This window comes from Sus scrofa, unplaced genomic scaffold (genome assembly GCF_000003025.6).
Source record: "Sus scrofa isolate TJ Tabasco breed Duroc unplaced genomic scaffold, Sscrofa11.1 Contig1784, whole genome shotgun sequence".
Classification (NCBI taxonomy): Eukaryota; Metazoa; Chordata; class Mammalia; order Artiodactyla; family Suidae; genus Sus; species Sus scrofa.
In genome coordinates, this window is record NW_018084949.1 from 20,104 (window position 1) to 46,559 (window position 26,456).

General features: G+C 44.8%; 1 protein-coding gene across 1 annotated transcript; it reads left to right on the forward strand.

The window, feature by feature from the left end:
* On the forward strand, nucleotides 1-26,456 carry LOC110258280. The gene is made up of 5 exons (XM_021081453.1): nucleotides 1-34; nucleotides 636-841; nucleotides 2,155-2,441; nucleotides 25,073-25,173; nucleotides 26,056-26,456. The coding sequence occupies exons 1-5, from the start codon at nucleotides 1-3 to the stop codon at nucleotides 26,139-26,141; spliced, it is 714 nt and encodes a 237-aa protein (XP_020937112.1). The 3' UTR covers nucleotides 26,142-26,456.

Below are 26,456 nucleotides of genomic sequence, written 5' to 3' on the forward strand. Positions count from 1 at the left end.
ATGAGCACCGTCAATAACAGGAACAATTTTCAAGGTACCAGGTCTGAAATTAAGGCTGCTGTTGAGTGGTCGATTTTGACAGACTCCTTGCACAAAGTATTGATGAGATGGTTTCTTTTTTTCAGGTAAATTACTATATATATTTCTAAAACCTTATATTGAGGAGAAAAGTCTCCTTTACTGAAGAATGACTTGACATTTACCTTCACATTTATCCATATGATGAGAAGTGGTAGCTGCATGTTTTTAAACAAAGTGTGTGCCCCTCACACAATTGCGTCCTAATTTGGTGTCTGCCTTTCAATCAAATGTCTCTTGAGCATTTCCCTGTCTCCCTAAGTTCTCTGACAGGGTGGTTTTCAATGGCAGCCACGTGTCCCAGCCTGTGAACTCAGTTTACCGTGCTGACCTAATCAAAAGAGGGATGAGGGCTTGGGAAAGGGAAGGAGGATTTCCTACCTTGAGTGTGAATTGTAACGGTCCTTTTGGCTCTGTTTCTTTAGAGGTTTAAACACTCCTCAAATTATCTTGGACGCGGGTCCTTCATCCCTGCTGGGGTCTGTTTTTACTGTTTCTTTGGTGTCTGGAGTCTGGGTGGAATCTTGATGGGATGGTTGTTGGTTTTCTCCCTCCAGTTTCTAGATACCGCCTCACACTCAGGAGGGAGGAGGGCGGACCCCAGCAGCCTGATGACAGCCACCTCCTAACTCAGGGCTCCTCTGCTCTGCTGTGTCCCCCACACGTGCAGGTTGACAGCACCCTGGTCACCTGGCCCTGCGGGAACCAGGCAGCTGCTGTCAAGTCCAGACACTTCCCTGGCTGCTGCTTTGGCTGGAATGTGGTCTGTGTCTCTGACAGACTCACAGACAGAAAAAAAAACCTATGGTCACCAAAGGGCAAGAAAAGAGAGGGGAATTAATATTATGGGATGAACAGACACTACGCCTTATCCAATAAACAACAAGGATGTGATGCCTGGCACAGAGAGCACTAGTCCATATCTTCCAATAATCTAGAATGGAAAAGAATTATAAAAGATTATAGATATATAAATATGGGTGTGTAACTGAATACATTGCTGTACACCTGAAACTTACAGAGTACTGTAAATCAGCTACACTTCAGGAAAAAAAAGATACATGTGCTAAACCTGATTGTGGGAGCTCCCGCTGTGGCACATTGGGATTCGGGGCATCTTGTGAGCTCCAGAACTTGGGTTCAGTCCTGGCCAGGCACAGTGGGTTAAGGACCTGGCATTTCCGTGAGCTGTGGTGAAGTCTTCAGATGCGGCTCTGATCTGGAGTGGCTGTGCCTGTGGTGCAGGCCGGCAGCTATAGCTACAATTCGAGCTCCGGCCTAGAACTTCCATATGCAGCGGGTGTGGCCCTAAAAAGACCCACACAAACACACACAAAAATGTAGCTACCCCTTTTCATCATATATATACAGGAGAAGATAAATGCCAGATTGTCCCTGATTGTAGGTGACCTGTCCATTCTCCTCTCTATCAGTTTTTACAATGAATAGATGGTCATTTATCTGAAAAATAAACAATCTCATGAGTAATTTGTGCAGGAAGTATGTCAGAATCATCCACTGAACAGCAGCATTCAGGTTCCGACCTGATGGCTGAACCTTGAAATTGCTTTTGCTCTTGATGGTGCTCATGCTGCCCTCCTGTGGACAAACCGAAGAATGCTTCTTCCTGGAGAGGAATGTCGAGAATCCAGGCGTGTTCATTTTTGCTGTTGCTGTTTTCACTGCTAAGTCACAGTCCATGGTATCAATGTAGTAGAGTTTAACTCTGCATAGGTCAGAGAATAGTTTGGGTGTATTCAGTTTTTAGTGGACGTAAGTTTTCCTTTCTCTGGGATCAATGTCCAGGAACCTGTGGGTAACTCTGCCTTAACTCCCCTTCCCCTGTAACCTGCCTTCAGCGATCCAGGTCGTTTTAATTGTGGCTCAGACAGCCTTGCATGTTCTCCAGGCAGCAGAGAGCCTAGACAATGAGAGTTTTGCCTGAGTCGTTGGCCAGGACTCGGAGTCAGCTGTGTCTAGCTAGAGCTGAGCTGCTTAAAAATTCAGGGGGGAGAGGGTCCTGGCCCCTGCAACTGGGCATGCGCGAGGGCCCTTTGGCCCTTGCAGGGCCTGTAGCTTAATTACGCCTGCGCAAGACGAGGGGTCCCACACCTTTTCCCAGCATCGCTCTGGTCTGCGCGATCCAACCAACGGTTCAGAACGCGCTGCTGCTTGATCCGTTACCCCCGTGCCTCTGGGGAGGTGGGTCTGACGCCGGTTTTCCTGTCTCCTGGCTTGGCTGCTTTGGGAGGGACTCCTGTGTTGGCTGCGAACCTCGGCGTCTCAGCCTTTTGCTTTCCTGCGCGTCGTCGGGCAAACCAGCCTGATTCAGGACCCCCCAGGCTGGGGCTGCTGGGCACACGGTGAGTGTATGGTCAGGTTTTTAAGACCCCGCCAGAGCATCTTCTGCAGGGGCTGTGCCCTTCGCGTTTCCTCCTCCTCATGGTTGGAAGGTCGGGTTTCTCCGCATCCTGCTGAGCACTTGGCGCTGTCAGGGTTTTGTTTTTCATCTCGGCCTTTGTAGCAGGTGTGTGTTGGCATGTCCTTGTGGTTTTCCTTTGTGTTTCACACATGGCCAGTGACGTTGCCGGTCATTCCAAGTGTTTGTCATCGGTCTGTCCTCTTGAGTGAAATGTCTCTTGGTGTCGCCTGCCTGCTTCCCGGTTGGACAGTGCGGTTTCCCCTGTTGAGTTGTGAGCGTTTGCTTTCGCTTGGTGTCCCCTGTAGTGAAGGCTTGGGCTTGCCTCCCCAGCCTCCCTCAGCCTCCTTGGTACCCGAGGGAACCCAGATGTCGGTCAGGTCCCCAGCCCTGCAGGGCTGGGCGTGTTTCGGGAAGGGAAAGCCAGCTCCTTCTCTTGCTCTGGGAAGCAACTCCCCATGACGGAAGGTCTGAGCTTCTGCCTGGTTAGGAATGTTCAAAGCAAGTCTGAACACACAGCAAGACCTCACTATCACACAGACTGAGCTTATGGAGGGAGAGACAAGGCTCGTGGTGAGAGAAGAACTGAACAGAGCACAAACCATGCACTGTGCCTGATGCCCTTCCTGGGCCTTGTCCGGTCCCACCATCCCCCATTCCCTCGGGACCAGGATGGCCAAGGTGGGCCCTCCCGACCCCCTGGTTCCAGGCAGGCCTCCCAGGGGAGAGTTGAAGGCAGGGGGTTTGCTGAGGGCCTGGCTCCCGCCTGCACCAGAGCTTAGCTCCTGGGAGGACAGCTGGCTTGAGCTGGGCTCTGCTCACTCCTGTCCTGTCCCAAACTGCGAAGGCTCAGTGTGTGCCTCCTCCTGCAGGCTAAGGGGTCCGCCTGCCCGGGTATGGTGGGCACGTCCAGTCTAAGGCCCCCGAGCCCTGGAGTCAGGTAAGCCCAGTACAGACTGCATTCCATCCGAAGAAGCAGCCAGGGCAAAGTCTGTACTTGAGAGCAGCTGCCTAGGTCCCCCAGGGCCATGTGACCAGGGCACTGTCCACCTGCATGTGTGGGGCACTCAGCAGAGCAGAGAAGCCCTGAATTAGGAGGCAGCTGTCATGAAGCTGCTGGGGGCTGCCCTCCTCCCTCCTGAGATGCAGTAAAACTCACTGGGCCCAGGGGAAGGTTCCCCGGGTCTGTCACCCTGCAAGGGGAGCACAGGGCACACAAGGTGGAGGGGCCTGGAGGGCTCTGGGAGCACGCCATTCTCTGTTATATATGTCTCCTCCCTCCAGCTCCCCGGGATGCCTGCTGGCCCGCCATCCAGGCAGATAGGCCCATGAACCCAGGGAGAATGGTCCCCCTCCCTGGCCTTGCTGCCTGAGGGCCGAGGTGCTGAACACTGCCCTCTGCTGCCCGGCTTGGGCGCCCCACCCACCCGCCCAGCTTGCCCCCAACCTCTCCTTCCTTGGTAACCAGTGCCCCCAGGAAGTTCCCCTTAATTGCAGGGTTCGGGCTCACCACGTGCTTCCTCTAGAGGCCCCTCATGAATCAGACCTGGAATAAAATATCTTCAGATCAGTAAGAAACAGATAAAGAACCCAAGCTGATAATAAGCAATGGCTTCCCATAGGAAATTCACAAAAGACAAACTGTGTTGCCACTGAGCTTGAAAAGATGCTTAACCTGGGAGATGCTGAGAGGCAAGCCTCCTACCACATGGAGGACATGAGGGAATGGACTCCTTCCCAACAAGCTGACTTCTAAATGCGTAATTTAGGAGTGTGAGTCAGCAGTAGCTTAAGGGGATCCGCCTTTCCAGTCGGCTGCTCCTTTCCTGGAATAAATGTGTTAATACATGGCACCTATTCAGTTGATAGCTGAAACTCCAAATCATCAGCACTCGAAGTAGTGATGAATAGGGTGAGACGATATAGTTTTCCATGTGTATTTTATACATGAGAAATCTTTGCTACTTTAAAGACAGCTAAACCACGGAAATGACCAATTTAAGTCAGGTAAGCCCAGTACAGTGAGTTCACAGGCTGGGACACGAGACTGCCTTTAAAATCCACCCTGTCAGAGAACTTAAGGAAACAGGGAAAGGCTCAAGAGACGTTTGATGTGAAAGGGAGATTAGGAAACAATGCATTGGGGGCGCACCCTTTGTTTAAAACCAGGTCGCTTCCTCTCTTTCACCCCATGTATAAATATGAGCATAAATGGCAGATTGCCCTGGTCATAGGTGACTTGTCTTTTCTCCTATATATCAGTTTTTGCAATGACTATATAGTCATTTTTCTGGGAAAGAAGCAATCTAATGAATGATTTGGGCCCGCAGCATGTCAGTATCAACCACGGAAGAGCAGCCTTCAATTTCAGACCCAACACCTTGAAAAGCTTGGTCCTGCTAATTGACTGTGCGAATGCTGCCCTCGTGTGGAGAAATAGAAGAATGCTCCTGCATGTAGACTAATTTGTAAAATCCAGGCGTGTTCTTTACATGTGGATGCTACACAACTTCATTTAAGAGAATACATGCTCATTATAGAAAACTAAAAGGATCCCAAAAATATAAAGAGAGAACAGAGTCACCCATAGTCTCACTTAACAATTGGCTCAGGAGCCTGAGTTTCTGGGCAGGGGAGATTCGTGATCAGGGTGCAGTAGTTCTTTCAGCAGTAAGTCAGCTTTTCTGCTCTTTGAGTGCTAACCTAGAACTTGGTTGTGCTACTTGTTTCCTGCTTTGTTTAATCTCTCTTCAAGCCTCTTCATTTTTACAAGTGCCTCGAAAGTGGATCGCTGTTCAGAGACGGAGCTTGCTTCAAGTTCTTTCTTTTGTTTGTTGTTTTTGTATTGTTTGCCATGCTAAAAACAAATAAATAAATAAATAAATAAAACGTTGCAGTGAACATCATACATATCATCTTTGTGAAATGACATAAATATTTCGACAGTGTAAACTCCATGTCTTTCTCAAGGACTCCTTGCACTTAAAAATACACGAGATATCGTCACATTGTCCTTCAGAAAGGGCATCTCTTGATGCTTTTACAACAGTGCACGGACACTCATTCTCCAATCCCTGATCCTCCCATTGGAGGATGAATTCGGAATCATTCACCTTGTGGGTTGGCCTTTTGGCCATTTCCCAGGTAAGAAATCCCCTTGATGATGGCTTTGGTTTGCCTTTCTTTGATTACCTGTGAGGTTCCACCTTTCCCTGTGTTTGTTGCTAATTTTTGTCTCTTTGTACCTTTGCTTACATCATCCTTCTTCTATTGGGTTTGTCACATTTTTTAACTTTAGATTTTGAGCCCTGCATGGATTAGGTAACTCGGCCCGCTGTCATATATGTTGCACATTTCTCAATTGCCATTTTCTAATCTTTGTTTCTTGATTTTCAGTGCTTTGCCATGCACAGATTTTACTTTATGACTTAGAAAAAGTTGGAAGTGTTCCCTTTTTAGCTTTTGGAGAAAGATCACTTGAAACAAGAAATGTAGATATGTTACAAAAACTACGAAGCTAGAGAACCTGGTTGAAATGAAGGGGGGAGGGTGTAGCACAGTGATGGGCAAAGGTGCAGATGGGGCTGCTAGCTGGGAGCAAAAGACATGAGTCAGCCTGAGGTTTGGTCATCCCTGGGAAGCCAAGGGGACACATCTCTAGAGGTGTGTTGAGAAGACTCCAGGGCCCCGACAGGTGCTCAAGGCCAAGACGAGGAGAGGGGCGCACAGGTGAGGAGATGCTGCTGCCCAGATGCTTCCTCCGCAGGCCAGAGGGCAGCTGATGCTACTTGTATTATGGAAAACATAGTATGTGGATCCTGGAAACAAGACCGTGGTCAGTGTGTATAGAATGAAAAACTCAAAACCCCATTTAATTGCACCCGAGTGAGAATTGTAGCCTATTTCTTCCCCATCTTTTTTCAGCTTGTATTTTTAAAGTTGGAATTATACTTCATATGCATTTTGGGTTTTGTTGCTCTTTGCTCTGTGATTTCCCCAACATTTTATTATAACAATCTCTGAACTTTCAACTGGGTTGAAACATTTTGCAAGTAACCCACAAAGAATCTACCATAACCATGTGATGCTCTTTCCTTTTCACCTATCTATCCCTCCATCCAACAGTCGGTCCATCCTAGCCCTGGATGCCTTTTGTGGTAAACTGCCTATCAGCAGGCATCTCCTTGAGTGTTTCAGCAAGCACTCCCTCAACCTGCCATCTGTATCATTTACAGAGGTTTTCTTTGTATGTGTACTTTACACACAGGGAAATGCACCCGCCTTGATATGTATGGGTCCCCACTGCCTTTTTTTTCATTTACCATTTTATCATAGGTAGTGTGCTTCGAGTCACATGAAGCCAGCACATGAACCCAGAAAGTTCAAAGACTCTGTGACTTGGAGCCTCCCACCGCGGAGGATGGACTGTGTCCATCTCTTGTTTTTGGCTCTTAGGAAAGTGGGGGGTTTCCTCAGAGAGGTCCCTGCCCTTTTCATATGGAGCTCACTGCCAGGGAGTGGAGAGCTGGCTGCTTTTATGCCAGGACGGTGTTTGGATTCTCATTGCTGAGTCCCTACTGTAGGTACCAGAGACGTGGTGGATTTGTGTGCAGTTAGTATCCAGCTGCCTGACTGAACTTTCTGCTGGGCTGGAAGTGCCCTCTTTTAGGAATAGAAACAGTTTAGCTGAACACTGATTTCCATGCCTCTCTAGGATAATTATATGTCTTTTCTGTAACTCCAAACTTATGTCACCCAGGCTAGAAGTTCTGGAACAATCTTTCTTTAATTTTTGTTTTTAAATTTTCGTCTTTTCAAAATTATTGGAATAGAGTTGATGTATTACCGTGTTGTCTTAGTTTCAGGGGTAGAGCACCGGGATTCACTTTCCATATACATTTATATCCATTCTTTTTAGATTCTTTTCCCCATGTGTTATTACAGAATATTGAGCAGCGTTCATTAAGCTCTACAGTAGGTCCTTGTTAGTTACCTGTCTTATGTATACTAGTGTGTTTATGTTAATCCCAGACTCCTGACTTATCCCTGACTCCCTGTTTTCCCTTTGGTCACTCTTAGTTTAATTTTGAGATCCATGAACTTGTTTCTGTTTTGTGAATACGTTCTTTTGTATAATTTTTTAAAAAGCAAAGTTACTGGTGTAGAGTTGACTTACCGTGTTGGGTTCGTTTCAGCTGTACAACAAAGTGAGTCAGTTAGCCACATCCATACATCCATTCCTTTGCAGATTCTTTCCCATATAGGCCATCTCAGAGGACTGAGTAGATTCCCTGTGCTGTTCAGTAGGTCTTTGTTACTTATCAATTCTGTATATGGTACTGTGTGTGTGCCAGTCCCAGGCTCCCTGTTTATTCCTCCCCTGTCGTTTCCCCTTTCGTAACCTTAAGTTTGGTTTAGAAGTTTTGAGTCCGTTTCCGTTTTGTGAATAAATTGTTTTGTCTCCTTTTGAAATTGGAGTCCACGTATTAGTGGTCTCATGTGGTGTTTGTCTTACTTCTCTTCATATGATCATTTTATTTGTCACATTTTTTATGAGGCTCCACATGAAAGTGATATGGTATGGTTTTTGTCTCTCTCTGACTTGCTTCCCTTAGTATGATCATCTCTAGGTTCATCCATCTTGCTGTAAATGGCTGTATTTCCGTCTTTTTTGTGGCTGAATCATATTCCATTGTGTATGTGTACTTCTGGAAAGACCTTACACAACTATGGTAATGATGAGTTTTTGAGTCTGGTTGCTTCTTCTTAGTGAATTCTTCTAATGCATTGATTAACAAGTAGGTGGTGGGGACTCCAGGGCCAGTGGAGGGGTGGTTTGCTGGGGCCAAGGGGGGAGCCCTTGTCATTTGTTCAAGCCCCACAAATGATTCGGAAATGTCCTCACCACACTAAGGCCAGGAACAACTGCATTAGTGTTTCATTTTTTTTTTATATATAATCTTTTTAAGGCCACATCCGTGGCATATGGAGGTTCCCAGACTGGGGATCAAATAAGAACTATAGCTGCTGAGCCATGCAGCAGCCACAGCAACGCCAGGTCCGAGCCACCTCTGCAACCTACACCACCGCTCAAGGGAATACCAGATCCTTAGGCCAGGGAGCGAGGTCAGGAATCCAACCCTCATCCTCATGGATACTGGTTGGGTTTATAACCACTGAACTACAACACAAACACCCTCTAGTGTTCTACTTCTAAAGAGTTAAGTGTTTGTTTCAGATGGATGTCATTTTTTAAAATTCTTATTGTTATTATTATTATTTTTTTTTTGGTCTTTTGTGTGTGCCTGTCTCCTAGGACCGCACCCGCAGCATATGGAGCTTTCCAGGCTAAGGGTCTAATTGGAACTGTAGCCGCCAGCCTACACCACAGCCACAGCAACGGAGGATCTGAGTCTCGCCTGCAACCTATACCATAGCTCACGGCAATGCTGGATCCTTACCTGACTGAGCAAGGCCAGGGATCAGACCCTCAATCTCATGGTTCATAGGTGGATTTGTTAACCACTGAGCCATGACGGAACTCCCCTAAAATTTTTATGATTATAGTTGTTTTACAATGTTCTCTGCATTTCTGTTGTACAGCAAAGTGACCCAGTCGTATGTATGTATATATACACTCTTCTGCTCGTATCATCTTTCCTCATGTTCTGTCACAAGTGATTGGATAGAGTTCCCTGGGCTATACAGCAGGGCCTCCTGGCTTATCCATTCTAAATGTCATAGTTTGCATCTATTAACCCCAATCTCCCAGTCCATCCCACTCCCTCACACCTCCCGCCCGGCAACCACTAGTCTGTTCTCTATGTCTGTGAGTCTCTTTCTGTGGTGTAGATAGGTTCCTCTGTGCCATCTTACGGATTCCACATGTAAGTGATATTATACAGTCTTTGTCTGACTGACTTCATTTAGTATGAGAATCTCTAGGTCCATCCATGCTGCTGCAAATGGCATTAGTTGGGGTTTTTTATGGCTGAGTAGTATTCCATGATGTATGTGTTCCACTTCTCCTTAATCCATTCATCTGTTGATGGACCTTTCGGTTGTTTCCATGTCTTGGCTCTTGAGAATAGGGGTGCAGTGGACATAGGTTTGCATGTATCTTTTTGAATGAAAGATTCGTCCAGATACATGCCCAGGAGTGGGATTACTGGATGGTATGGTTCGTCTATGTTTAGTTTTCTGAGGAACATCCATCCATACTGTTTTCCACAGTGGCTCTACCAATTTCCATTCCCACCAGCCATGAAGGAGGGTTCTCTTTTCTCCACACCCTCTGCAGCTTTTGTTATTTGAAGGCTTATTAATGATGGCCACTTGATTGGTGTGAGGTGGTACCTCATTGTAGTTTTGATGTGCATTTCTGTAATAATTACTGATGTTGAGCATTTTGTCATGTGCCTGTTGGCCATCCATCTGTCTTCTTTGGAGAAATGTCTCTCTAGATCTTCTGCCCATTTTTCACTTGGGCTTTTTGTTTTTTGCTCTTGAGTTGTATGAGTTGTTTGTGTATTTTGGAGATCAAGCCCTTGTTGGTTGCTTCCTTTGCAACTATTTTCTCCTATTCCATAGGTTTTCTTTTCACTTTTTTTTTTCTGTCTGTTTCCTATTTCTTGGGCTGTTCCCATGGCATATGGAGGTTCCCAGGCTAGGGGTCTAATCAGAGCTGTAGTCACCGGCCTACGCCAAAGCCACAGCAATGCGGGATCCGAGCCGCGGCTGCAACCTACACCGCAGCTCACGGCAACGCCGGATTCTTAACCCACTGAGCAAGGGCAGGGACCGAACCCGCAACCTCATGGTTCCTAGTCGGATTCGTTAACCACTGCGTCACAACGGGAACTCCAGTTTTTCTTTTTGTTTTTTTTAATTATTTCCTTTGCTGTGCAATAGCTTGTGAGTTTGATTGGGTCCCATTGGTTTATTTTTGTTTTTCTATTGCCTTGGCAGATGGACTTAACAAAAACATTTGTAACATTTGTACAGTCAGTGTCAGAGAATGTGTTGCCTAAGTTCTGGTCTAAAGTTTTAATGGTGTCTTGTCTTATGTTTAAGTCTTTGAGCCATTTGGAGTTTCCTTTGGGGGCATGGTGTGAGGGTGGGTTCTAGTTTCACTGATCTGCATGCAGCTGTCCATTTTTCCCAGCACCCATTGCTGAAGGGAGTGTCTTTTCCCCATGTTATATTCTTGCCTTCTTTGTCAAAAGATGAATTGACCTGGTGTCTGGGTTTATTTCTCGGTTCTCTCTTCTGTTCCATCGGTCCATGTATCTGTTTTAGAACCAGTACCACACTGTCTTGATAACTGTAGCTTTGTAATATTATGTAAAGTCTGGGAGAGTTATGCCTCCAGACTGTTTTTCCCCCCTCAGGATTGATGTGGCAGTTCTGGGTCCTTTATGATTCCATAGGAAATTTGGGGTTATTTCTTCAAGTTCTTTGAAAAATGTCATGGGTAATTTGATAGGGTTTGCAATGAATCTGTAAGATTGCTCTGGGTTGTATGGCCATTTAAACAATATCCTTCAAGGCCAGGAGTGTGAAATATCTTTCCATTTCTTCGAATCCTGTTTCATTGCCTTGATTAATTTCTTACATTACTCAGCATATAATTCTTTCACCTCTTTGGTCAGGTTTATTCCGAGGTATTTAATTTTGGTGGGTGCAATGTTAAAAGGTATTGTATTTTTATATTCCTTTGCTAATATTTCATTGTTAGTGTACAGAAATGCAGCCTGCTTCTGACAGTTTGTCTTGTATGCTGCTGCTCTGCTGATTTTGTTGATCATTTCTAGAGGTTCTTGTGTGGCGTCCTTAGGGTTTTCTGTCTATGGTATCATGTGATCTGCATAGAGTGAGGATTTGGCCTCTTCTCTTCCAATTTGGATCTATTTTACTTCTTTTGTGTGTCTGATTGCTGTGGCTAGGACATCGCATGCTACTTTGAATAAAAGTGGTAAGTGTGGGCATTGTTGTCTTGTTGCAGAATTGAGCAGGAAGGAAGGCTTTCCGTTTTCTGTGTTGAGTGTTGTATTGGCTGTGGGTTTGTCATGAATGGCTTTGATTATGTTAAGGTATGTTCCCTCTTACCCCCTTTGGTAAGAGTTTTTGTCATGAATGAATGTTGGATTTTGTCAAATGCTGTTTCTGCGTCTGTTGAGATGATCATGTGGTTTTTGACTGTTCTTTTGTTAATGTGGTGTATGATGTTGATGGATTTGCTTATGTTGAGCCATCTTTATGAAACTGGGATGACTCCCACGTCGTCGTGGTGTATGATCTTTGTTATGTATTGTTGGCTTCGGTTGGCTAAAATTTTGTTGAGAATTTTTGTGTCTATATTCATCAAAGCTATTGGCCTCTAATTTTCTTTTTTGGTAGTATCGTTGCTTTTGGTATTAGGGTGATGGCGACTTCATAGAACGTCTTTGGGAGTGTTCCTTCTTCTTCAGTCTATTGGAAAAATTTAAGTTGTATGGGTCTAAGTTCTTCTTTGTATGTGTGGTAGAAATCACCAGTGAAGCCATCCAGTCCTGGACTTTTGTTTGTAGGGAGTGTTTTTATTACATTTCCAATTACATTTCTAGCGATGGGTCTGTTCAAATGATCTATTTCTTCTTGATTCAGTTTTGGTGGGCTGTATGTCTCTAGAAAGTGGTCCATTTCTTCTAGGTAGTCAAATTCATTGATATCAACTTGTAGTATTCTCTTACGGTTTTTTGTATTTTCGCAGTTTCGATGGAGATTTCTCCTCTTTCATTTCTTCTGTTGTTATTTGGATTCTCTCTCTCTTCTTCTTGGCGAGGCTGTTGAGAGGTTTGCCGGGTTTGTTTACCCTTTCCAAGAACGAGCTCTTAATTTTATTAATTTCTTCTATTTTTTCATCTCTGTTGATTTCCTCTCTGATCTTTAAGATTTCCTTCCTTCTGCTTACTTTAGGTTTTGTTTGTTCTTCTTTTTTAATGCTTTTAGATGGTAGGTTAAATTTTGATTTGAGATTTTTTTTTTTTTTTTGAGGCAAGCCTGTATTGCCTTGAAGTTCCCACCAAGCACTGCTTTTGTGGCATTTCATAGATTTTGAATGGTTGTGTTTTCATTATCATTTATCTCGAAGTATTTTTAATTTCTGTTTTAATTTCGTCATTGACCCATTGGTTTTTAGCAGCGTGTGGTTCAGTCTCCATGTAGTCAGTTTTTCTCATTTCTTTTCCTGTGATTGATTTCTGATTTCATGCCATGGTGGTCAAAGAGGATGCTTGAAATATTTTCTATACCCTTGAATTGGTTGCGTTTAGTTTTGTGCCCCAGTATGTGGTGGATGCTTGAGAATGGTCCATGTGCACTTGAAAAGAATGTATGTTCCGATGTTTTTGGATGTAATGTCCTGAAAATGTCAATTAAGTCTACGTTTTCTACTGTGTTATTTTAGGACCTCTGTTGCCTTATTGACTTTCTGTCTAGAGGATCTGTTCATTGATGTGAGTGGTGTGTGCTCTCACTCTTTTGTATTCCCATCAATTTCTTCTTTTGTGTCTGTTAGCATTTGTTTTACGTGTCTGGGTGCTCCTACATTAGGGGTGTGTGGTTGTGTGTGTGTGTGTGTATGCGTATATATATGCACCACACCTATGGCATATGTAATTTCCCAGACTAGGGGGTCAAATTGGACCTACAGGTGCCAGCCTACACCACAGCCACAGCAATGTGCGACCCTGAGTCACATCTCCAACCTACACCACAGCTCATGGCATTGCCAGATCCTGAGTCCACTGAGTGGAGCCAGGGCTAGAACCCCCTCACGGATGCTAGTCAGGTTCATTTCCACTGAGCCACAACAGGAACCCTGAAGGGTGTATATATTGACAAATGAATGTATGTATGTATGTATATATGTATATATATGTGTATGTATGTATATATGTATACATGTATATATATGTGTATGTATATGTATATATGTGTGTGTGTGTATATATATGTGTGTGTATATATATATCTCTTGAGTGGATCCTTTCATCCTTAAATAGTATCCTTCTTTGTCTTTCTTTATGGCCTTTGTTTTCAAGTCTAGTTTGTCTGATAGGAGTGTTGAAACTCCTGCTTTCCTGTCTTTTCCATCCCTTCACATTCAATTTATAGGTGTCCTTTGCCCTAAGGTGGGTCTCCTAAGGTAGGCAGCATATTGTAGGCTCTGGGTTTTTGTTTGTTTGTTTGTTTGTTTTTTCCTAATCCAGTCTGCCATTCTTTTGATGGGAGCATTCAGTCCATTGACATTTAAGGTAATTGTTGATAAGTATGTATTTATTGCCATTTTAATCCTTGTTTTCCAGTTGGTTCAGTGTTCCTCCTTTGTTCCTTTCTTTTTGGGGTTGGACGATTTCTTTTCTCTTACGCTTGTGTTCTCTTCTTTTTAGTTTTTGTGAATGTATGTTTTGGTTTTGACTTGTGGTTGCCCTGTTTTTCAAGTATGTTAACCCTGGAGTTCCTGTCATGGCTCAGTGGTTAACAAACCCGACTAGTATCCAAGAGGACGTGGGTTTGATCCCTGGCCTCTCTCAGTGGGTGAAGGATCCAGCATTGCCGTGAGCTGTGGTGTAGGTGGCAGACACTGCTCGGATCCTGTGTTGCTGTGGCTGTGGTGTGGGCCGGCAGCTGTAGCTCCGATTGGACCCCTAGCCTGGGAACCTCCATATGCCATGGGTGTGGCCCTAAATAGACCAAAGACAAGAAAATAAATAAATGTATGTTAACCCCTCCTATATCTGCTTGCTTCCGCCTGATAGTCATATAGGCTCAAACACATTCTAGAAAAAGAGAAAAAGAGGTGAGATTTTCTTACTTTCCTTCCCCACATTTTATGATGTCAGTGTCTTTTTTACATCCTCATGTTTATCCTTTAGCTGTTCCTTGTGTTTGTCATCACTTTTACAATAGTTGTTTCTTCCCTTTTAGATGTGTATAGTGGCTTATTTAAGTGATTGCTTTCCAGTTGTGATTTCTCCATCCAATGCTTCTTTCCTATTTAGAGGAGAGCTTTCAGTATTTCTTTTAGAATGGCCTTAGTATTGCTGACATCTTTTATTTTATTTTGGTGTTGTTGGAGAAATTCCTTATTTCTTCTCTTTGAAATGGTATTTTTGCTGGGCAGAGTATTCTAGGCTGCAGATGTTTCCATTTTAGAATTTTAAGCCCATCTTGCCACTCTCTGCTGGCCTGTAGTGTTTCTGTAGAGAAGTCAGCTGACAGCCTCTGGGGGATCCCTTATAGTGCACTCTTTGTTATTCTCTTGCTACCTTGAGAATCCTCTCCTTGTCTTAACTTGCACCGTTTTCATTTATTTATTTATTTTTAATTTTTTTTAATGAGGTTTTTATTTTTTTTTTTTACTTTTTTTTTTTTTTTGAGAGTTAGCGATTTCGTGAGCTGCTCCCACGGCACATGGAGGCTCCCAGGCTAGGGGTCTAATCGGAGCTGTAGCCACTGGCCTAAGCCAGAGCCACAGCAGCACGGGATCCAAGCCACGTCTGAATCCTACACCACAGCTCATGGCAACACCAGAGCCTTAACCTACTGAGCACGGCCAGGGATCGAACCTGCAAACTCATGGTTGCTAGTCAGACTCATTAACCACTGCGCCACAACAGGAACTCCAAGGCTTGTTATTATTATTAGTAGTAGTATTATTGTTATTATTATTGATGTGAGGGCTGATTTTGGTTTGGATGCTTGCTTTCCATAGTGGCTGGTCCAGTGTAAGGCCTCTGCTTGCTTCCAGGAAGATGGAGGCAACAGGCAATGGCTACAGCCAGTGCCTGGTTGCTGGGCCCTTCACAGTGGCCAGGACCCACAGGGAAGTGGCACAGGCTGCTCCTGGTTGCAGTGCCCTGGGAAGTGGCGGTGACCCTCAGGGAGGTGGAGGCCGTGCCTAGAGTCTTTGGCAGTGGCCACCACAAGATCGGTGTGTACTCCCAGGGAAGTGAGGGCAATAGGTGGCCCTCAGTTGCCATGACCCCTGAGGTGACTGGGCCGCAGGTGGTGCCTGTCGATCGACCCCGAGTGGTGGCAGGCCATGCCCACCTGTGGAGTCTGAGATGGCTGTGGCAAGTTTCCCCCACCACCCATAGCCTGTGCAAGAGATGTCCCTCCACCTGAGAGCCCACACAGGCACAGAGAAAGAGATTGCTGTGCCAGCCACGCCCCTCCTCCTATCGCCCTCCCCACCAAAGTGCTTTGCTTCTCCTGTGGGCCCAGACCTCCTCCTGGGTTCCTCAGCTGTGGTGCTCTGCTCCCCAGCCTATGGAGCACCGTTCCCTAGCCCCTCAGGCTGTCCCCACACAGCCAACCCCAGTCCTCTCCCTGGAACTGACCTCTGGAGCCTGAGTCTCGGCTCCCAGCCCCTGCCCTGGTGTCTCAGGCTGTGGTGTCCTGGGAGGTGGTAGCCATGGTCTGTGTGACTCTCCTTCTACTTTGCCCTCCCGAGTCTGGCTGCTGAGCTCTTCTCTTGGCCTTAGAGCTTCTCCTCCAGCTTGGCTGCTTTCCCCATTAATTAGGTGGTCCCCCAGGCTGTGGGTTTCTTTCCTCCTTCACAGCTCCCTCTCAGGAGTGCTGGCCCCTGCCTGATTCGTCTTTTGTTCTCCTCTCTCTTTCTTTTTTCCTTTTGTTCGACCCAGTAATGTAGAGGGTTTCTTGCCCTCCTTGGAGATTTGAGTTCTGCTGCTTGCATTCAGTAGTTGATCTGTGCCAGTTGTTCTCCCTGTAGATGGGTTTTTTCTGATGTGTCTGTGGGAGAAGGTGAGCACCACGTCTTACTCCTCCACCATCTTGATCCTGCTGCTCAAGAAGATGTTACTGAATAAAGTGTCTTTTGTTTCTGAGTTTCCAGGGTGCTTACCAGGGATTGATGGTATAATGCTGTGAATCTCGGGAGATAAATAGAATATATATATATATATATATATATATATATATATATATATATTTTTTTTTTTTTTTTTCACGGCCGTATCCATGGCATATGGTGTTTCCCAGGCTAGGCGTCTAATTGGAGATAACATCTTTATTGAACTAAAATCTATGTACTGTAAAATTCACCCATTTAAATTGGAGAATTCAATAATTTTTAGGGTCCTCAGAGTTAACCATCACCACAGTCAGTTTTAGGATGTATTTTTCTTGAAGTAGAGTTGATTTACAGTACTGTGTTAGTTTCAGGTATACAGCAAAGTGATTCAGTTAGACACATATGTGTATATATATATATATATATCAATTTTTTTCAATGCTTTTCCATTCTAAGTTATTATAAGATACGTAGTATTGCTCTCTGTGCTGTCCAGTAAGTACTTGATTAGTTTATATATGTAGTATCTGTGAATCTGTTATTCCTGCTTTCCCTCCCTTGCCCTGCCCTTTGGTAACCATAGTTGGTTTTCTATGCCTGTGAGTCTCTTTCTCTGAGACCCAGACTCTTTTCCAGCCAAAGGCAGGAGCCAGGGCAGTGTCATGACCTGATAGCTGCTGGACTATTAAGGTGGGCATCTTTTCACGTGTCTGTTGGCCATCTGTCTTCTTGGTAGGAGTGTTTGTTTCTTTTGCCCATCGTTTGATTGAATTGGTTACTCTTCTGATTTAGAGTTGTATGAATGTTTTGTATATTCTGAAAATTAAGCCCTCATTGGTCGAATGGTTGGCAGCTATGTTCTTCAACTCTGAAGGTTGTCTTCCCATTTTCATTATGGTTTCATTTCCTTTCTGTTTTTTTTTTTTTTTCTTTTTCTATGTTTTATTCTGTTGAGGGTTGTACCTGTGGCATATAGAAGTTCCCAGGCTAGGGGTCAAATTGCAGCTACAACTGCCAGCCCACACCACAGCCACAGCAGCACAGGTTCCAAGCCCAAGCAGATAATAAGTGAACAGCAGCCTCCAGTTTCAGATCCAAGGTTTTGGAATTGTTCCTGCTATGGACTGTGCTTATGCTGCGCCCCTGTGGAGAAATAGAAGAATGCTTCTGCATGGAGAGGAATTTATAAAATCCAGGCATGTTCTTTGCATATTAAAAAGTTCTACTGCTTGGAGTTCTGTTCTGGCTCAGCAGTAATGAACCTGACTAGTATGCATGAGGAGGTGGGTTCGATCCCTGGCCCCACTCAGAGGGTGAAGATCTGGCATTCTCCTGAGCTGTGGTGTAGATTACAGACCCATGCCGGATCCCCATTGCTGTGACAGTGGTATAAGCCTGCAGCTGTAGCTTTGATTTGAGCCCTAGCCTGGGAACTTCCATATGTCACAGGTGTGGCCCTAAAAAGACAAAAATAAATCTAAAAAACTCCCTGTCAGAGAAACTAGGAAAAAAGGGAGACGCTCAAGAGACATTTGCTATGAAAGGTAAATGAGGAAACAGTTGCCTTGGGGTGCACACTTTGTTGAAAAACATGTGGCTCCCTTTTTTCAACCCATGTGTCAATATGAAGATAAAGGCCAGATCGTCCCAGGTTATAGGTGACTTTCCCTTGTCCTCTATAAAGTTTTTACAATGTATGTATTGTCATTTATCCAAAAAATGAACAGACTCCTCAATAATTTGTACAAGCCGCATGTAACAATAGACCTCTGAACAGCAGCCTTTAATTTCAGACCCCATCCCTTGAAGATGTTTTTGTTATCACTGTGCTTATGCTGCCCTCCTGTGGACAAATAGAAGAATGCTTCTGCTTGTAGAATGATGGATAAAATGCAGATGTGTTCTTTACCTGCTCTTTACATATTGTTTAAAACTACATTAAAAATTAACACATGCTCATTATGGAAAACTGAAAGGACCCCGGCAAGTACAAAGAAAGAATAAAGTTCCGCATAATCTCACGTTACCATTGGCTTAGGAGCTTGAGTTCCTGGGCAGGGGAGATAAAAGATCAGGGTGCAGGCATTCTTTCAGCATCCAGTCAGCTTTTCTGCTCTTTGAGTGCTCACCTAACCTCAGTATTGCTATTTGATCCTCTTTGTTTGTCTCTCTTCAAGCCTCTTTATTTTACAAGTACCTTGTAATTTGACCCCTGTTCAGAGACTTTGCTTGCTTTGGGATTCTTTTTTGGTTTGTTTTCTGTTTTTTTTTTTTTTTTTTTGCTGTGCAAAAAAAAAAAATATTGCATTGGACATCATATATATCATCTTTGAAATTACAGAAATGTTTCTACAATGTACCTTCCAAACAGAGTCCTGCTCAAGGACTCCTTGCACTTAAAAATACACGAGATATTGTCAAATTGTCCTTCAGAAAAAGGGCATCTCTTGATGCTTTTACAACAATGCACAGACACTCAATCTCCAATCCCTGATCCTCACATTGGAGGATGAATTTGGTATCATTGAAGTTGTGGATTGAGCGTTTGACAATACGTCAGGTAAGAAATCATATTGCACTGTTGTTTTGGCTTGCCTGTCTGTGATTACCAGTGAGGTTCCACATTTTCCCCTGTTTGTTGGTAATGTCTGTCTCTTTGTGCCTGTGCTTATTCCATCTATCTTCTGTTGGGTTTGTTGGCTTTATTTAAAGTGTAGATTTTGAGCTCTGCATAAATTAGGTAAATCGGCCCTTTGTCATGTATGTTGCAAATTCCTCAGGTGTCATTTTTAGTCCCTGTTTCTTGCTTTTAAAGGTTTTGCCATGCAGGGATTTTACGTTGTTAGATAGAAATAAATTGAAAATATACCCTTTTTAGCATCTGGAGAAAGATCACTTGAAGCATTAAATTTAGATAACTGACAAAAATAGGAAGCAGAGAGCCTGGTTGAATGAAGAGGGGAGGTGTTAGCACGTTGAAGGGCAAAGTTGCAGATGGGGCTGCAGACTGGAACAAAAGACATGAGTCAGCCTGAGGTTTGGTCATCCCTGAAAAGCCAAGGGGACACATCTCTAGAGGTGTGTGGTGAGGACTCAAGGGCCCCAGCAGGTGCTCAAGGCCAAGGTGAGGAGAGGGGAGCACAGGTGGGGAGATGCTGCTGCCCAGATGCTTCCTGCCCAGGCCAGAGGGCAGCTGATGCTACTTGTATTATGGAAAACGTAGTGAGTGGATCCTGGAAACAAAGACCGTGGTCAGTGCATGGAGAATGAAAAAGTAAATAAATACCCCATTTAATTACACCAGAGTTAATACTGTAGCCTATTTCTTCCCCATCTTTTTTCAGCTCGTATTTTTAAAGTTGGAATTATACTTCATATGCGTTTCAGGTTGTGTTGGTCTTTGCTCTGTGTTTTCCCCAACATTTTATTATGATAATCTCCAAATATTCAACAAGGTGGAAAAGATTTTACAGCCAACCCACCAAGACTCTGCCATAACCATGTGACGCTCTTTCCTTTTCACATGTCTATGCATTTGTCCATCCCTCTCTCCATCCATCAGTCCATCCTGGCCCTTGATGCCTTTTGTGGTAAACTGCCTACATCAGCAGGTGTCTCCTTGAGTGTTTCAGCAAGCTCACCCTCAACTTACCAGCCGTGTTTTTTATAGAGGTATTCTTTGTATATATACTTTACACACCAATCTTGATATGTATTGGGTTTTTAAACCCCCCCTTTTTTCCATTTACTGTTGTAAGCACTGTGCTTCAAATCAGGTGAAGTCAACACATGAACCCAGAAAGTTCCAAGACTTTGTGACTTGGAGCCTCCCCACCCTGGAGGATGGACTGTTTTTGGCTCTTAGGAAAGTCGGGGGTTTCCTCACACAGGTCTCTGCCCTTTTCATACATATGGAGCTCACTGCCAGGGAGTGGAGAGCTGGCTGTTTTTATGTGAGGACTGTGTTTGGATTCTGATTGCTAAGTCCCTACTGTAGGTACAAGAGAGGTGGTGGATTTTCGTGGCTGCATGGCTGAACTTTCTGTTGGACTGGAAGTGTGCTTTTTTAGGCCTTTTAAATAAAGAAAGGTGTTTTATCGGAGTGCCCATTGTGGTTTAGCGGGTTCAGACCCAACCTTGTCTCTCTTGCTCACTGGGTTAAGGATCTGGTGGTGCCCCAATCTGCAGAGCATGTCGCAGAAGTGGCTCAGATCCGGTGTTGCTGTGGCTGTGGCATAAGCGGACTCAGGTTGAGCTGCATCTCTGATTCAGCCCTTAGCCTGGAGCTTCCATATGCCACAGGTGTGGCCATAAAAAGAAAAAAAAAGTTTGATATTGTCTTCTTTTTTTTATGACCATGCCACAGCCTAGAGAAGTTCCTGGGCCAGGGCTTGAATCGGAACCGCCACAGCTGTGGATATACGGGATCCCTTAACCCACTGTGCTGGGCTGGGGACCAAACCCATACCTCTGCAGTGACCTGAGCTGCTGCAGTTGGATTCTTAACCCACAGTGCCACGACAGGAACTCCAATTGTTTTTCTGCTTGAAATTGTATGTTTCCTAGTTCTAACCACTAAAATAGTTGTCACAGTAGAACGAGCAGCACCAGTGCCCAAATCGTGGTTTCTAAATTCCATGCCCATGTCTAGGGTTCCCTGAAGGAATGGCCTGGCTGGTTGAAGGTCATTGGTCTGACATGTACAAGGTGCACCTGCTGCATCCTCTTGAGTGACAAGCAAGAAAGCCTCAGAGACGAATGGAGACTGCTCATGGGATTTCTTTTTGGCCTGATGAAATGTCCTAAGAGAGTTGTAATGGCTGTACACCCATGTGAATGTACTCAGCCACTGGGACATGTGAGAGGGTGCATTTTACGGTGTATGAATTATGAATTATATTTAAAAATTGTTATTAAAGTATGATTTTTTGTGAAAGTATCTGTGATAACAAAACAAAAAAGACTAAGGGAAACCCCCACCACTCCCGCTGCATAGGCCATGGAGATAAGACTGACTGTGGGTCATAGGAAGCGTGTTCTCTTTGCCACCCCCACTGCATGCATCAGTTCTTGGGCCAGGGATTGAAGTCGCACCCTGGCAGTGACAACACCAGGTCCTTAACCCACTGAGCCACCAGGGAACTCCAGGAAGCATTACGTAATGGATGGGCATGGTCAGAGAATCGGTTACCAAAGAGCCATTCTGGATTCCAGGAAGAGGAAGAGAACCAGTGCATGTTGAGCACACTGTCACCACGTGGATTTTCAGTGGGCAAAAATTTGCTGATATATAAATCTCAGAGAATTGGAAAGTTAGGAAAAAACTTATAAAGATAAACAGTGTGGAGTTTCAAACATAGTAAAGAAAATACTGAAGATAGGTTAGAAGTGAGATCCAAACACTACCATGTTCTTTTTCAGCCACTCGTGAGCTTCAGCAAAATGACGGCAAGCTCTCAGAAGTGGAAGAGGTTCAAGAAACATACATGCCAACCGATTGCCGGCCCTTGACAGGCTTCATGTCTTAGGATTCTGGACACTATAATGGCTACATGATCTTCCTGAGTGTAGAATTTGCTTTGCTCCCAAGATAGTTTTTCTGCAGTAAAATCATTCCCTTTGAAATCTTTCTTTCTTTCTTTCTTCTTTCTTTCTTTCTTTCTTTCTTTCTTTCCTTCCTTCCTTCCTTCCTTCCTTCCTTCTTTCCTTCTTTCCTTCTTCCTTTCTTTCTTTCTTTCTTTCTTTCTTTCTTTCTTTCTTTCTTTCTTTCTTTGTCTTTTCTTTTAGGGCCGCACCCGCTGCATATGGAGGTTCCCAGGCTAGGGGTACAATGGGTGCTGCAGCCACCTGCCTACACCACAGCCACAGCATCGTGGGATCAGAGTCACATCTGTGACCTACACCACCACTCACGGCAATGCCGCATCCGTAACCCACTGAGTGAGGCCAGGGATGGAACCTGTGTCGTCATGGGAATAGTCAGATTTGTTTTTGCTGATCCATGACAGGAACTCCCCTTTTGAAAGTCTTAAATTTTTTTTTAGCAATGGAAGTATAGAGTTGACTGACAATGTTGTGTTGGTTTCAGGTGTACAGCAAAGAGATTCGGAGATTGTCTTTCTGTCTATCTATCTATCTGTCTAGTACATACGTTTTTCAGATTCTTCTCCCTTGTCAGCTATTACAGACTACTGAGTATAGGTCCCTGTGCTGTCCAGTAGGGCCTTCTTGGTTATCTACCTTTCCAATATTAACATGCTGTCTAGTCATGTTTCTTGAAAGGAAAATGACTTTTAACCATGATTTCATTTTATTAAACATGCATTTTTTTCTTAAATTTAAAAGCAGAACCTATCCCTACCACCTCTTTAATGAAATGATCCTAAGCAGGTTATATCTGTACTTATTTAAAGTCTAGGTATGTATTTACCTAGTGCAGTTAACTTGTTTAAAAAATAAACTGAGAATTATGAGCATGTTCATGAAACGGCAAATCCATTTTTGGAAATTGTCATTTCTTTTGAAAATGAGATCCATGTGTAGATGAAGACAGTTCTGAACCTGTGCAAAAGTTTGTATATATGGGAACTAGACTGGGGAGCATTTCCAAGTGGTCAGCACCACTGGTATAAAAGGTAGTTAGATGTAGAGTAAATACGCTTTCATCTCAACATCTAGCATTTGACAGATGTAGGTGTTAATTGTATTGGTAGGTCATTTTCTCTATGACTTTCCTCTTCAGGAAAATGATGTTCATCGAATGAATTTTATTAAGTGAAGAGTTGAGGTAAACAGTAGGTTAAGATTTTCTGGGATAAGGGTGCATTAAAAAACAATCTGACTACCAAGAGTGTATCAGGGGACAGGAGTCCCTATGGCTCTGTTGCCTGGGAGGGCACAATCGATCATAAAAGGAACAGTGAGTTCAATGAAGTGAAACACTGTGAATATGTAGGAACCTCCAAGTTTGGTGAAAAACATTGATGAGACAATTAGGGAAATTTGAACACTGACTAGGTATTTGAATGCAATAGGAACTTGTGGAAATTTTTTGCTGCGATAATGTGGTTACCTTAAAATATTGACAGTTCTGAAAGCTGAGATAATCACTGACTTTGGAATGCATCTGAAAACTTCTAGAATAAAACATGGGGTCCAGCTATTCTCTCATGCTCCATTTATCCATCTTAGCATCATGAATAAAGGACTCATCATGTGTGCTGCCTGGTGGCATGCACTCAGGATGAAGTACAGGGCGCCACCTCTGACATACTCTCAAAGAGCTGACGTAGACTATAAAGCACTCCCCTTGCTGCTCGCTCTCGGCCCTTAAGGAAAGTGAAGCCTGGAGAAGGAACACCTTTAATGCAAGGACAGTTGAGCCACTTTCAAGTCAGAGTCCTTTTCTTAGCGGGCAGGGAGCGTGTAGTAGGCAGAGTGCTTTACATGAAGACCTGAGAGGCAGTGTGAGTGCCTTGTGTGGGGGAAAAAAAAAACCAGAAGCACAGAGTTATTTTTGAGGCATTAAACATTTCTAAGTATTTGATCACAGGAATGATTCTTAATGTTTTTCAGGTAGAATATGGCTCTGTGAGGAAATGCCCATTTGTTAGTAATATTGGATCACTATTGGGGGATATCAGGGAGCCTGATGCCTGGGGTTTGCTTTAAAATCGGGTGGGAAAAGAAAAAGAGGTTCCAAGAGGGAAAGGAGTTCCCAGTGTGGCTGAGCAGGTAAAGCACCCAGTATAGTGTCCGTTAGCATTCGGGTTCGATCCCTGGCCTCAACCCATAGGTTAAGGATCCGGGGTTGCTACAGGCTCTGGTGTAGGCTGGCAACTGCAGGTCTGATTGGACCCCTAGCATGGGAACTTCCATATGTTGTAGGTGTGGCCCTAAAATATAAATAAATAAATAAAAAACCAAACAGGGGAAGGGAGAGATAAAGCTAGTGTGGCAGAATCTTGCTACCTTTTGAGTCTGGTAGTAAAATGGGGGAGTGGTTGCATGTACTCTTCTCCCTGTGCACATCTTGGACAGTCTGACATGATACAGGTGATCACCAGGCTGTAGGAAAGAAGGTTGGGTGTTTTTAGCAGAATTTTAAGAGGGAGACGTGAGACTCTCTGAAACCTCTGTCCACACGAGGTTGAGAATATGGACGATTTATTTGACAGTCATTAAAATGCAGATCCAAAAAGACCCGCTGGCAAGTAGGTAAGATTTTTAATGGGATTTTGTATATTCGACTAGTCAACGAGTGACTCCAACGCAGCCACAGAGGGTAACAGCCATTATGGGGCCAAATTACCTTTGGCGTGGCCTAGAGTCCTTCCAAGTCAGTGACACAGCATCCTGATGTAATCCTTCCTATGAAGCCTGGTAATGTGGGGTTTGGAAAGCCAATGCAGTGAGGAATTTTCTGTGTCTGAAGCTGCGGGGTGCACTCAGCTCTCTAGTGGGAATTTATAAGAGAGGACAACTAGCCCACCAACCAAGAGTGCAAAGGAACCCAGACAGGCCACGAGAGCAGCCCCGCTGACTTCCTGGGAGTCCAGCTTGAAGGGTACATTGAAAGAAGGTGGCAAGGAAGGTGGCGCGTCCTTGACAGACTGGTGGTTCCAGACGACAGCAGCTAGGATCCAGGCACCAGCAGCTATGTTCAGCATTCCTGCAACAGCAAATGGATTACAGGTGTTCTTCTGCACTCTTCTCAGGTACACATTCCTAAGCGCAAAGACGATGGCAGCTTTGCCGAAAAGCCCTAGAATGCTGAGACTAGCAGGAAGTTTTGGGCAACACGGATATCAAGTGGGATGTAAGTATCGTGGTGGTTGTGATGGTGGCATCCGCTGGCTCTGTTGATGCTATTGAGGTGATGGAAGGGGCAGGCTCTCCACATTCCCACGCAGGCTAGGACAGAGGGTAAGAGCGAGGTGTTGTTGACATACCACACTCGCCACTCCACCAGGCCCATGGACCTGGTGCCGAGGATCCATCCGATGGTGGCCACCATGACCCTGCCAGCTGGCGTTTAGGGCTTCCATTGAACAAGGGCATGGTGGCCGCGCTCCCTGGGGAACTGCAAAGGAACACAGGGCATCCATCAGGAGACTGGGCCCCTGGTGCCTGGAACAGACCTCTGGGGTGAGCAGTGCTCTGCTGAGAGGGAGGTTCTCAGCTGCAGGGGAGGTGCTATGCTGGGAGGCAAGCCCCATGCTGGGGGTACGAGTAGGGGGGAAAGCACTATCCTGAGAGGGAGGCCCTTTGTTGAGAGTGAAGCGCTATGCTCAGAGAGAGAGGTGCTTTGCTCAGAGAGAGAAGCTATGCTGGAGGGAAGGGCTGTTACCTGGGGAAAGAGACCTCTGCGGGGGTGGGGGTGGGGGCCCAGACCACGCAAAGATGTGAGGGGCCAGCTGGCATTATGGACTGAAGCCTTAACGTGCAAAGACCTTCAAACAGGCAGTTCCACTTTGGGGCATTTGTGCACACATCTCATCGAGACTGGCCATAAACATTTAGTCACAGAGAGGGTCAGCACTGCGGGGACTATGGAAAAATGGGGAAACAACTGCCAGTCCCCCCAGAGGGCTTGGTGACCATCATTTATGCTCATTCCACACAAGGGAGCTCTGTGCCAACATTCACAATGTAATGGCAGCGTCCACAGTGTAGTGTGTTGTGTCTGGCTCTTCTCAAGGTCCATCCGTTTCGGAGCATGTGAGTGCTTTGTTGCTGTGTCTGCAGAGGAGCATTCAGTTGTATGGCTGGACCACCGGTGGGTGATTCATTCCTCAGTGTTTGGACATTTGGATTGGTTCCAAGTTTTGGCTGTTGTGAACAATGCTGCTATAAACAGACTTTAATAAAACGTTGGCTGGGCCCATGTTCTCATGTCTCGCATGTGGACACCCAGGGCAGGGATGAGTGGATCGTATGGCAAGTGGAAGTTGAACTTTTGAGAAAGCTCGAAACTGTTTCCCTGCGTGGCTGCACCATTTTACATTCCCACCAGCAATGGGTGACCCTCCCAGGTTCTCCATATCTTGTCCAACGTTTGGATATTTTTAGTCTTTTTGATGATGGCCATCCTAGTTGGTG